The following is a 14,392-nucleotide window of genomic DNA, read 5'->3' as shown; positions in this document are numbered from 1 at the left end:
ATAATAAATTGCGGTGCCTGTACTTACGGTTACAGGCTGGTCTTTCTTCCACAATTGTTACCATTAATCAAAGGTTGTCTTCTGCACTCCCGCCTTGTCTATAGCCTCCAACTTAGGTTGATAAACAGGTGCTATCTGGGTATCCCACTGCCATTCATTCTTCTCATCTATATCTCAGCACAGTTGTGTCTGCTGAGTACTTCTTCAATGTTAGCAGACTGGCTGGCATCCAATCTGGACAAATTGCTGATCTTCCCTGCCACTTAACATTAAATAGGGTTTCTAAGGGACATTGGACAAATAGCTCAAGAAGCCAGATTCAGCATCTAAAGATTGGTTGACATTTCTTAAGTATACAAAGTTCAGAGAGTTCCTGTACTTTAAAGAACTTTAAGTTGGCCTGAAACTTGGCATACAGTATCCTAAAGTTAGACATAAAGCTACACATAATTTTCCAAGTTACGAGATAAGAGTATCTGAGCCTTAGATGACCAGCATTCTCAACTGTAGTTTAAAGATTATCATTCCCTTCAAACGATGGGATTAACATAGAGAAGGAATAAATAATTAGAATAATTTTTTTTTAAAGATTTTATTTATTTATTTGACAGAGAGAAATCACAAGTAGATGGAGAGGCAGGCAGAGAGAGAGGGAAGCAGGCTCTCCGCTGAGCGGAGAGCCCGATGCGGGACTCGATCCCAGGACTCTGAGATCATGACCTGAGCCGAAGGCAGCGGCTTAACCCACTGAGCCACCCAGGCGCCCAATAATTAGAATAATTAATATGGAACCATATATAAATCTACAAACAAAATACATAGCAATCTTCTGCTTGTTTTAATACTTCCTTCAGCTCTTATGAGCCTTCCAGAATAACTGATTTCTAGTGTCTGAAACATGGTGAGTTATTTCAAAGCATTATGACAAGAAATAATAAAGTAATTAAATCTACCTCATGGAACTGTTGCTTGCCAGCAGGGGACTTAAAATAATGCTGTGCTTTCAGTGTAGGGAGACTGGTTAGAATTTTCATTTCCAGGTCAGAAGCTGGTCTGAGTCACTGAGATGACTAGAGGGGACTACGGTATACAGTCCTCAAAAGAGAAGAACACAAGTATTTTGCATGTACGCTCACAAGCACATAAGTTCCCAGAAGATTAAAAAAGGTCCTATTAATCTTTGCAGTTCCATTGTGAGCAGAGCAGCTGGTATTTAAGGGTCAGGGGATGTTACTAAATGAAAATATGTTGAAAGAGTGAATGAGGATATATGAAGTATAGAAGAGGCAATTGAGAGAAATGAACACCTGATCCCAGAAATGGAAACATACACGTGATGATTGTACATGTATATAACTACATGTCAGTAGGTGTAGATATGTAAACACATATATGGTAGTTGTAAGTATTGTAAGGGTGCATAATCCCAGGACTATTAACTACTTCTAATGACCTGAGAAGCAGCTTGGACTTTGGAAGATGACATAGAAGAAGAAAACTAACTTGCTACTCACCTCTTTCCTTTTTCTGGGGCCTCTCTGTGTCCATGGCTGGAAACTTTAATGGATTGACCCAAGACCATGGGAACTGGCTAAGCCCGTTTGATGACAATGATGTCACAATGAGAAGACACAACTGTGCTGATTCTATTGTCTACGACAATAGCATCTTAACATGAGATCCAGCCCCTGGCCTTAATCTCAATATCCTGAAAAGGTCCAGGCATGTCTGGAGAAACATTTCTTATAGATTCGAGGAGAGAGAATTTTTAAGTATGTATCTCAAGCTTGCTTGTATTGGTCTTTCCCTGAAAGAGTATTAGTTTTTTGCTTTTGCATCTCTCTTCCCTTTTTAAAGAAATGTCTATCAATAATACATTCTGGGCACTACATGTCCACCCAATAGTCTTTTAGTGAGTTTTTTGTGGGGAAGAAGGCAATACTCTTCGTAGAGAACTCATGCATCGATTTTTATGATAGGTTGAGAAGTTTGTAGCTTTTTAGTAGAAAATTCAGAATTTGGAAACTATTTTATTGTCATCGGGAGAATGCTTTAATAAAACAATAAATTTCGTCTATGGTTACACAACAAAATTTCTCAATATACATTACTAAAGAAAGGGACCATCTCTGTGATGCTAATTGCTACTGAAAACATCTTTCTTCCAAACATTTGTAGAAACCAGTGATGCCCAGAGTTAAACACTGAACTTATTATAGAGGTTTTGGGGGGTAGACAAACAAAACTTTCTGGCACTAAAAAGAAAAAAAAAAAAAAGAAGACAACATACATAGAATAAAAGGTGGGAAAAACAAATAGATGCATCCAAGTACAAAAATATATCATTGAACATCATGATTCTAAAAATTATCCAAAAGACCTCTGTAGACTCTTTTAGACTGTAGATAATATGCTGAAATAGAATTTTCCAGAAATGTAGATATGTGAAAAACTTTGCTAGGAATCATTATTAATATCTTCATTATTATTTATTAAAAATGTATTCATTAAGTAGATTTTAAAAGGCAAATACTGTGCTATGTGTTAGGAATGTAATAATGAACAAGCCAGAAAAGATCTCACCCACATCAGAGTCTTGTAAATAGCCAATTCATTAACTGTTGGAATTTTAGAGGTTTTGGGAAAACTCATTCATCCCCAAACATCTCTTCCCTTCACTTTTCATAGACAGATGGACTTTTTGGCTTTTTCCATTTTCTATAAAGATTTTTTAAAACTCTAAAATGGTCACTCATGCCTCTACTAATTTGTTTAAACAATATTTATAATTGTGTTTATTGGTGTCAGCAAGTACTGAAGGTGCTGGGAATCAGGGTGTAAAAAGGTACAATCATGGCCCAGGTGCAGGTACAGCCACATACAGTAGTCCCCTCATCTACGATTTCAGTTTCCACAATTTCAGTTACCTATGGTCCACAGCATTCCAGGAACAGACGATCCTCCTTCCAACATATCGTTGGAAGGTCAATAGTAGCTTAGCACTATGTCACAATGTCTACTTCATTCATCTCATTTCATCTCCTCCTGTAGGCATTTTATCATCTCACATCCTCACAAGAGGAAGGGTGAGCATACTGCAACAGGATATTTTGAGAGATAGAGACCACATTCACCTAACCTTTATTATAGTATATTGTTATAATAATTACTTCAGTTTATTCTTAGCTACTGTTTTTAATCTCTTACTATGTCTAATTTATAAGTTAAACTTTATCTCAGGTATGTATATATAGGAAAGAACATAGTGTATATATACATGGTTCGGTACTATCCAAGGTTTTGGGCATCCACTGGCGGTCTTGGGATCTTAGTATCCTCTGCAAATGAGGGGGCACTACTGTCAATGGACAATTATAATACAACCCAATAAGTGCTATGATAGTGAAAATGGGGATCTGGGACAGGGGCATCTAGAAGAGATTACAGAGGAATCTTGGAAGGACCCTCTAACAATAGACAGACAAATTCAATTTTAAAGTAGGTTTAATGTATTTAGGAGTTCTGGGATGGGGGACACAGTGGAGTGGAATATTAGTTGGAGGGAAACATACAGGGTGGAATTGAGGGAATGTGGTCCTTTGACCTTAAGCAGGTGACTTCTAAAAGCTTTTAGCAGTTAAGATAGGGTGGAAGATTGCGGACAATTCATCTCTAGTGAAAAGACGGAACACAGGGTAAGGACTTGAGAGACAGGTATGTGGGAGAGATGGGAAAGTGGCAATAGGGTTCTCAGAAATGAAAACACCTACCAAAGGCTGCGCTGCGAGTCAACTCATCACAATTCACATTGTACATTTATTTAGCCTAGAGCTCCACAAAAACCTCTGTGAAGTGATCACAAATTGTTGAATCTCCTTTAAGAAACTTGCGGCTGTATTAGCAACGAAAGCCAATAAATACAAAGAGGAAAGAAAGCAAACCCGCATTATGGAAGAGGCTAATGGAACGGTGCTGCTACCGTGTTTCTTGGTCCCTGAACAAACTGCATGAAGTGTCACTGTTTTAAATGCCCTTTCATGGTTCAGCTGGCTCAGATACTTGGTTCTACTGAATTCTTTCCACTTCCTGGCTTCAGCCGATGCATGAGGTGGTGAGGATTAGAAGGGACAAAGAACTTTTCTGAAGTTGATCAGTAAAATTAAGGAAGACATTAAATCTCTTTTTGTTTTGCCATTTTTAATCACTTTTTTACACAAGTGACTTCAATGCCCAGGAGGAAAAGTGGGTAAAGGTGTATCACCATCTAACAAATCATTCGCATTACTCTTTGTAATCTTTCTTTTGGATATTTAACGGCTTGTAATGACTTTGATCTTGCAGGCACTTCCCATAAGCTATATATGCATTATTAATGAGCTTCTATGACTGGAAACTTCCATCACTGCAGTGACTATTGGAAAGCATAGGTTCATTCAAAATAATAATGCATAAGGGCTTGTCACCATTTTAATGTATGCATTCTTCTTGCAGATGGTTGAAAAAGAAGGTTATCTGCAGAAAGCTAAAATTGCGGATGGTGGAAAGAAACTAAGGTAATAAATGTTCCTCCATTCACTTTTACATAACTGTGATAGTTCTCCATCTCCTCCACTTGGGTCACTGCTGTTGTTTAGAAAGGAAGGCCTTATGGTACAAGACTAGTCTATTTCCCTCTGTTATTGCTATGCTCAACATTATTTTTAATATAATTACAATTTTCCAATAAAGCACTACATTCTATATTGTTGCACATAATATTAAATGAGGTGCTTCTTGTCCTCCTGGATCCTGAAATCTTAAAAAGCATGCCAATAGATAAGATAACGGGTCTTGATTTTTAAGATTGACAGATTAATCATTTTGCAATATATAAAAATCTCCCTACAATACACTGGGAGCATAATTTTTGAAGATTGGGGGATTTGAAATATATTTCCTGCTCAGATAAAAATCAAAGGAAAATAAAATCATCCATCAGGTAAAAAGTTGAATATTGCCATATTTGGAAGTGAAATTGACACAGAGTTGGTAAGAGAAATTAGAAAAAGAAAATAAGAATTCCCGTGCCAGTTTTTCCCAGTTTTCCGAAGGAAAAAATGAGGTTGATAGAAAGGTAGAGAAAGATGCTAGACCTTCTCTATGGATGGGTTCTTCAGAAATAATCATTTCCATTTTAGAATGTTTTCTATTTCTTGAATACATACTATTATGTGCTTTGCTTTGTACTAGGTGATATGTAAGCTACAAAGATATGTAGAAGTGCTCAAATCGGGAGACAAGGCATTTGCTTATGACTGTATTATTAACAGTTAAAACCATAAAGGATGAAAGTACTAATTAGCTACACAATGGGACACTTGTTAATTGTATAATGCAATTCATTACTGGAATGGCACTCTGGCCAACAATAGACCATAAAGTATGCTTTTGTTTGCTGCCTATAATGGAGTATGTATATTTTTATTTAAAGGAAGTAAAACTGGAGAAAACAACCATCCATAATTCTCCCAAGCTATTTCAATTTTAAAGAACAAGCTCTATTTTTGGCTTTTATTGGGTTTTAGTCTGGGATAATAAACAGGGCCTTGAACCCTCTTCTACACCGGTTCTGCAGAGTTACTCTGCAGCCACACTCCCTGGAAGGGTCCAGGAGAGAGGGGACTTGTCCCCATGCCAGTGGATAATCTGGTTTAAGGAGTCGGACTCTGAAACGGCGACAGGATGATTTTTTGACTTTGGCTAAGCCCCTCTAGTGTCCCCCTTTCCCTTGGACCTCATTCTCAAGTATACCAACTCAAGGGAGTAGTATTGAGGATGCAGCAATGACTTAAGAGAATAAGACCCTCTCTTACCTTACAAGTTACATTCTCATAAAGTCTAAAGAGGGACAGGAAAGGACCCAAGGACTTGTTTAAGTTACCACTTCGGCGTTCACTGAGGCTTGGTAGGAGAGAGGAGGTGAGAGCTGTGGTGTCAGCCTCAAGCCTCATGCGTTGAAGAGGAGGAGATACTGAAAGGACTTCCAGAAAATAAAGATGATGCCCCACCAAAATGGTTTCATAGCTGTTTTGCCCAGAAACCATCCTTATAAAATCTTTTCCTAGAGGTTGGTGTCAAGAAAAAGCAGAGGAGCAGAGCAAGGCTCTTTCCCCAGCTAACTCGCACGAACACATTTTTAGGCAGTTTCAGTCAGTGTGTATACCATTTTGTATTTGTTTCATTTGTCGTTACTTTAATCAGTTTGCAAATCATTTTTGTGCTCGAGTTTAAATTCATACAAACATTAGTTTGTACTGCATTTCACTATTATTTCAATCAGTTTGCATACAATTATGCATTCTTTCAGATTTTTTCATTTAAAGCTATACACATTTTACTATTTTTTTTTTAACATCAGGCACAGAATTGGGTCGATTTTACTGCTCGGTGTTTGGCTTTGTATTATCATCATTCTGGCTGAGAACCTTAGCTGGTTTTATTTTATCCACAGTCTCCAGTCCTCACTTTAGTGCCCTGTAGACTGTTAACGTTCATCAAATTCACTCTCCATATGCTGGTGTGGTTATATGTGTGGCATTCTAGCAAATAGTGTGTAGTTGTTGAGTATGTGAATGTGTCCTAAATTCCAGACGCCTTTTTGTGTTATAAGCTTCACTCTGTTTCTTACTACTTTTATTTAGTGTTAGTGTTTGGACATGGGTCAGTATCTATATAAAATGAGTTCACTTCTTCCAACTGCACCCATTTTGCCATTGGGTACATATACCAAATTTTACCTAATCTCTGAGCAGTGGACCCCTATTTGTCCCTAACTCTTTCCATTTCCTCCAAACAACCTTGCGATAAGCCACACATATATTTCTCCTTAACAGCCACTAGGTATTGTCTCTGGGACATATATCCAGGAGTGAAGGATTGCTTGGTGGTAAGATACACATTTATAAATCCACTGAGTCCTGCAGCCAAACTTCCTCCTGCACGAGCGAGCACACGAGTTCACACTCCTGCAAAGCAGAAGGGAGCTTGTCCTGCCATCATCTCATTACAGAGCATTGTATTACTCTCAGTTTCGCAAGTTGATGGTTGCATTTATTTTTATTCCTCTCATTGGCATTTCAGTGGAGCATGACTTCAGCCACTTAGAGTTGGCCAGGTTTTGTACTCTGAGAATTGCCTAGGTGTCAACTTTGATGATTTTCTATTAATCTTCTCACTTAATTTTTGAAGGAACTCCTAATGTCATAGAGGTAGTAATACCTCATCAACTTTGGACTTTGTAAATATCTTTTCCAAGTATCTCATTATCTATTTACCTTGCTGATGAAAGTCCTCAGCAAAAAACCTTTAACTTTGGTCCATATTGTTCCGTAATTTTACTCTTTATTATTATTGTTTTTAATAACACTTAATGCTGTAGCTATAGTCACCATGTTTAATAACATGTAATATCCCACCGGCTTGATGACACTAATATACCAAACCATTGCTACACTCCTCTTTTGTTTGAATTTTAAGTTGATTCCAGTCTTATACTAAATATATTTATGCTAAATATATTTATACTAAAATAGTTATAATAGCAGCAAAACTCCTATTATTTGTCAATGTTTCTTTTATTTTTTAAAGATAAATGCTAAGCCTGGAATAATTGATTAAATCACATAAGCGTTTTTAAATGTTATGTATTGCCATATCGCTTGTTCAAGGTGTTGGTATGTTTTAGTAACTAGTAACAAAAGGCTCAGTTTAATCATAACCTTGAAAAATTGTGTCATTTTTATTCCCTAGAAAATTTAGAAAATATTAAATAGTATACCATAGTTGCTATACTTTGCATTTCTAATATAAATGTCTTTTGATTGCCTTTTGCCCACTTATCAAAGTACTTTATATCTGTTATACATTTTAATGAGTTAATAAGCACTATTACTAAATGCTTATTCTGTAAAATACTTAGTTAAATGCTTCACCGGTAATACTGAAATGATACTCTAAGGTAGGCTATATTATTATTTCACTTTCAATTTTACAAATGAAGAAAATTGATCACTGGTATTAACCTCTTTTCTCCCAAACCTTATTGTATGTATAGTTAGTACCTAATTTTAGCCCGGTCCTCTGTTTGTAGTAGGTTAGTTTTTCCTCTCTTGCTAGAAGATTCTTAGGGCCAGGACACTAAAATGGCCCTATTATTTCATACCATTTACAGTACCAAGGGCTTCAATTATCACTTAGAAAACATCATTTTATTACTCCCTATAAAGTTTTCTATTCAAAAATCCATGACAGCTTATTCCCACCATGCATTGTGTTTTTATTTTCCTTCCTTCCTTCCCTGCCTTTTCCTTTTTGGTTAGCCTTCCTCATTTATATATTTTTCTTTCTCTCTGACAAGAGCTGGACCTCTCTCTCTGGATATGAATGAGAGTGGGTAGAAGGAAGGAGAACTCATGTGCTATATCTTACATAAAGGGCCATCAGTTTAGCCTTGTCTTGAAATGGCGTTCTATAAATTATCACATGATACGCAGACGGGATTGGAAGGTGAAGACATTCAGCACTCACCTGTAATTTTTTTAATTATTAACTTTGAAAATATGTTTTGCTTTTCTATGTTTTAGTTTAGGAATTCCTTCATTTGGGGACTTCCATCTCCAAAAGGAGGCAGCCCAGGCCCCTCTGAAGCTCTGTGAGACCCCAGTGAGAAGCTGTTTTCAGTACTTAAATTTACAAAAGGCACCTGATGGCGTGGACATTATGTCTCCAACCACGCCTGTCACTTTCCCTTCGTGCCTGTCCCTTTATTATCTCGCTGGTGGCTATGTACATCTGATCACATCTAGCTATCCCTCTGCTCTACTCTTTGGAGGCATGGAAAGTACTTGGGGTGATAAGATGAGCAGAAAAGGAGTACAAGAAGAAAAGGAGTGAGGGTAGTAGAGTGTTTATGTCTACTAGCGCCCATTTTCACCCCAGAGCCTAGAAGTATGAGACTCTTGTTTTTCTTTTCTGAATTTCATCCATCCATTCTTCCTTCCTTCCTTCCTCCCTTTCTTTTTTGAACAGCTGTTTCTCAGAAGAGACTTCCGTTAGAACATGATGCCAAAGTACCCTGCTAATGTGAACTTGTTTTTTTTCTTTAGCACTTTCTGCTCAGGAGCCCAATATATTCTCCCAGACTGAATTGTCTTTCTCTCCTTTTTTGCTTGGTAGTGAGGACTGGAGGGAAGATTTGGATAGTACAGAATACAGAAGCTACGTTGTAGAAGTTTGCTTCAGTCTTAGGATTTCCAACATATGCTCTGTTATAATTCCCAACATCTAATAGCTCTTCGGATGTATCAAGATTTTACATTTTTTGCAATACTGACAGAGATGTGTATATTTATACCTCAGGGTCTCTTTGGCCCACTTTTAGCAGTGGTAATTTACAAGAGACTCGGAGTATGAGAGAGAAGAAATAATTTCCTAACCCACCAGTTTGAGAATGAGTCAGAACACTTAACAGTGACCAAAGGATTTTATGCACAATCAGTCAGGATTTACTAGAATAAATCACTTTCACTCCCACCACTGTGGGAATCATGTCAAGTCCAGTGTGATCAAGTCCGATAACAAAGGCAGGTGGCCCAAGACGATCTGAAATTTATGAAGTTGTCTCATCTGTATTTTCCTCTGACTTTTGGTTGGCCACCCGTCATTACCTAAAGGAAGCATAGGAGAGGTGGGTGTAGGATATAAAACAAGTGAATGTGTGAAACCTGAGCTCAAGCTAACAAATGCTTATAATGGTAACGAATATTTTAAGAACTGTTTTCCATCAAGCGGTCTTCAGAGAAGCAATTACAAAGCTGCTGTTATTATGTGCTGCCACCTGGTGTCCATTTTGTAGAATGCAAAAAGTTTTCTGCCTGGCTGATGGCTGTGTTTTTTTGGGTTTGGGGGGATTTCCCCAACTCCCACCTCCCACCTCCCACCTCCCACCTCCACAACTGAGGATTTGTTTTAGGAAAGTTTTGTGAAGTGTCTCACTTGGATATAATGTCCCACCAGTTGCATACATATAAATAATTGTCATTCGAATTTAGTTCTTCCCCCTCTGATTGCAGTAAGCACCTCTTCCCACCTTCATTGTGACTCGTTTTTGTTTTTTGTCATAAGAAAAATAAGATAAATACTTGCATTTCTTGAGCGGAAATCTGCTCCCTGCATTAAATCTCTAGTACCAATATCAATCCCTCACCTGACTGTTACCTATCAATTTGTGGGGAGACTGTCTACCTATTCCTAACACCTCTGACTTACTGAGGTTGACTATTTCCTGACCTATGTGTCTTCCTTAGCCCTAAATCTATCCAATAGTTTGTGTTTTTTTCCCTCTGTGTGGAAAAATAGAAAAAAAAATGTCAATACAGTTTTGATGATGAGTTGGTGAAACATTCATTCATTGGCTCCCACTAATGGATAAATTCACCTGCTAGCCATCTTGGGAAGGTAAGGATAGGTCTGCAACATTCCAAGCCAGGCTAAGAAGTGGCTCAGCTCCAAGAAGAAAGACATATAAGTGCTTGTTTGACAAAAGTTCTTTATCTTCCTTTCTCAAAGCCTATGATGAGGCTCTGTGTAGACATGCCCAAAATGACTCAGGAAAAGCTGCATGACCCCTGCTCTGAAGACAATGGATACACAGGCGTGAATGTGGTCTTCAGGCTCCGGGAGACTTGTCTTGACTCCCATATTTGTGAGTTCTATGCCCTTGGGTAGGATGTAGACTCACTAAGTTTCAGTTTGCTTGTCTGTAATATGAGGTCTCAAACCCACCTCCCAGTGCCATGTGCTTCCATGCTTCTTGCCTGTGTCCCCGTGGGTTAAAGGGAAATTCAGGGAGGTCTTCTTATTTGACTTTATATATTCAGTCCTTGTAATTTTGATTGTTCTGTGGTAGATGTTCAATAGCTACTGGTGACTGACTTTGCATTTCAATTACTTAACAAGGCCAAAATACCAGATATAATTGCCAGCACAGAGTGGGGACCAAGGTGTGCACAATAGCTCCTCTCACAGACACACCTCTGAGAGGTCAGAAAGACCTCAGGAAAAGTTCAGGTTTTTCCAGTAGAATTATAAATTAGAAGAAAATATACACTAAACCAGAAGCAGTAGATAGTTGTCTTTTTTGTTTGCTTGATTGTTTTTTTTTTGTTTTTTTTTTTTTTTTTTTTTTTTAATGCTAGGAATGACATATTAAACCCCTAGGGAACTGAAGAAGGGAGAAGAGAAATACAGGAGATTCATGCTTTTGTAGTGCTTGTTACTGAGTAGCAAACACAGAGCAGGAAAAATCTAGAGATGTGACATGAAATTCGAGAATCCATATATTCTTTTACTCAAAAACCTTTAATGAGCACCTACTAAATGTCAGACACTGTTCTTGGAAGTGGAAAAGCTCAAAGAAGTTTGCGATGATGTCCATATCTTTGAAGGAAATAGGGGAGTAGGGCTTTCTCTCTTTTCTTAAAACCGCTTTATCCTTGAAGTGTCTATTTTAGAAGTCTTAGCAGAAACTGTGAGACCCACCTGTTCCGGCTAAGCCCTTCAAGTTTGCAGGAGTAATTCACTTCCTGAGTTGTCTCTCAATATACCGGACAGCAGTCACCTATAACGATTCAGTTGCAGAGGGAAAGTGTTAAAGGTTTGAGTCAGGGCAAAACCTTGCCAATTGACCCTTTTCACAGCTCTCTCCAGAGCTGACAATGTCATCCAAGAGGCTCCTGAGTTACGGTAACAAGGTGACCAAGCTTTTCCACTGATATCTTGAGAACTAGAGGCAGCACAAACCAAACCCAGCGGATGCGGAATGAACAAGACAGATATTGTGATGCAAGTGGTCAAACGCCCAGAGTACATCATTCCCAGAGTCAGGTTCCAACTTAAGTCATGGGTTAAAAGTTGTTCCCATTAGTGAATTCTCAGCCTCTCTTAGACGATAAGCTTTTGACTCCCTTCCTGGTTGCATGATCGTCACTGACTGCACATGAGTCGGCTCATCACAGACCAGAATAATTCCCCAACAGAAAAAAGACAGAGGTAGCATCATTAGGAGCACCCCCCGCTTCCAGCTTCTTCTGAGGAGTTGAATGGTGCTTTGCGTGATTCCTTTAAATCAGTGCAACTTCTAAGGGAAGTGGAGAGTTTAGAAGTGGTGAGCCTTTGCTCTGTCCTTCCAATTAACATCAGGTAAAGTAGTTTATATGGAAACCTACATGGCTTCTACCTTGTCACAGACTATACACACTGGCTTTTATAATGTGAGCATTTCAACTAAAACCATGGTGAAATCTGACATTGACAATCTCCTGAACCAATATAGTTATGCTTAATTCTTAAAAAAAGACAGCATAAATTAGTCACCAGATTATAGGCTTCAGAGTTAGAGAAACTGGGTTTGACTCTAAATCTGACTGGCATGAAGTAAGTTAACTAAACTCTGGGAACCTCATTTTCCATGATAGTAAATGGACATATTAGTATCTTCATTATCTTTCTTGTGGGCCTAAAGTTCTCCTTCTTTAAAGAAAATAATAATTTATTTTTAAAATAAATATAATAAATATAAAATAATAAATATATATTTATTAAATATATAATATATAATAAATATAAAAGAATAAAATATAAATAAAATTAAAATTTATTTATTTATTTATTTGAGAGAGAGAGAGAGCAAGCACATGAGCAGGGGAGAGGGGGAGAGGCAGAGGGAGAGAAAGAGGGGCAGAATCCCTGCTAAGCAGGGAGCCTAATGCAGGGCTCGATTCCAGGACCCGGGGATCATGATCTGGGCAGAAGGCAGCCACTTAACCAACTGAGCTACCAGGCACCCTGGACCTAAACTTCCACTAGTCAATCAAACTTTAGTAGGCACTCAAAATAATTTATATTAATTTTTATTTTTGAAAAGAATGGAAAGAACTGAAATGAAATTAGGACATCTAAAAAGTTGATAGCAGTATTTCTTCCTTTTGAAATAGAATTGTTTTAAGCAAGTTGGAAAATCTTCACTTTTATTCTAATACCGTAGAGACGTTGTAATTTATAAATTCAAAATGAAATAGAGTGTCAGAGCGATTCGTGTTACTAAGGTTCTGAGACCTGCAGGTCTTTCCCTCTTTGACTTGTTCATCACATTCACCTATGAGAGAACATTTCATAGCAGTTCAAAGTTCTAACAAAGAACTGTGAGATAATTGAATTTCATGCAACTTCATTTCTAACCGGTTCCATTTCCAAGTTTAGGGAAGGGAAGAGTAATGCCAATACGTTCTGTAAACGATCAACATCTGAAACAGATTCAAATCAGAGTCATTTATCCAGGGCTTGGTATAGACTAGAAGCAAATAAGGTATAGTATCTCCCTGCCAGGAGATGAAAAATATAGTGGGAAATATAACAGGCAGGTTAAATATGGGTTCCATCAGTATGAGGGTGTTCCATATTCCCTGATCACATACTGTCAAAATAAGAGGTGTAGACCAGCAGTCCTTCCAATGTTTTTCTTTTCTCTATTTGGTGTCAGCTAATATTATGACCTGCATAGAGACAAGGCTATGGTTGCTCTGATTCATTTTGCTGCTCCTGGTGCCTAAAAGGAGAAATGGGCTCTAGGGCAAAAGAGGGTAAAGGTCTATGTGGTTTTCTGTGTTGTTGTTTTTCCACCTTTTTCATTGTTTGATAGAAAAAATGACTCTTCATTAGAAGACAATTGGGCCCAAGAACATAATGTTCATATTTGTATGTTGGAAAGCTCATGGTTAAGAAAGCTTCGGGCATGTAAGAGCAATCTAATCTTGTTGTAAATATTAACTTTACTGAATCAAAACTGTCTTTTCAACCAAACCCCGAAATTCTAAGAAGCAAGTGGAAATAACTACACAGAGATCTTCAATGGTCATTTTAAACATATTTTTGTGTAAGTTTTTAGTGACCTGACTAAAGTCTTTCCATAAACTCATTTTTCTACCACTTTTATAAGATGAATTCAGTTATTTTGGACTGTTAAACCAAAACCAACTGCAGCAGTATGATATAATGGATAGAAACTTGAGTATATTAATCTCTTTAATGTTTTGCGACTTACAAAAAGGCATTTTTTTTTAAGATTTATTTTGTTATTTATTTGACAGGAAGAGACAACGAGAGAGGGAATACAAACAAAGGGAGTGGCAGAGGGAGAAGTGGACTTCCCGCTGAGCAGGGAGCCTGATGCAGGGCTGGATCCCAGGACCTGGGATCATGACCTGAGCCAAAGGCAGATGTCTAATTATTGAGCCACCCCGGTGCCCCCACACAAATATACACGTATAATTGCTTAAGTTAATACATGTTCAATGCA

The 14,392-nt window shown here is 37.9% G+C and overlaps 1 protein-coding gene across 1 annotated transcript in view; it reads left to right on the top strand.

Moving 5' to 3' along the window:
• The window catches only part of ARHGAP15 (Rho GTPase activating protein 15), a 611,884-nt gene that overhangs the window by 87,858 nt on the left and 509,634 nt on the right, over nucleotides 1-14,392 (top strand). Inside the window, exon 4 of the mRNA XM_059394353.1 lies at nucleotides 4,492-4,553. Within this exon, the coding sequence (XP_059250336.1) occupies nucleotides 4,492-4,553 (62 nt within the window). The remainder of the gene's footprint in view (nucleotides 1-4,491; nucleotides 4,554-14,392) is intronic.

This window comes from Mustela nigripes, chromosome 3 (genome assembly GCF_022355385.1).
Source record: "Mustela nigripes isolate SB6536 chromosome 3, MUSNIG.SB6536, whole genome shotgun sequence".
NCBI classification, from domain to species: domain Eukaryota; kingdom Metazoa; phylum Chordata; class Mammalia; order Carnivora; family Mustelidae; genus Mustela; species Mustela nigripes.
Note: the sequence above shows the minus strand (reverse complement) of the source record. Positions and strands in the feature narration are given on the sequence as shown.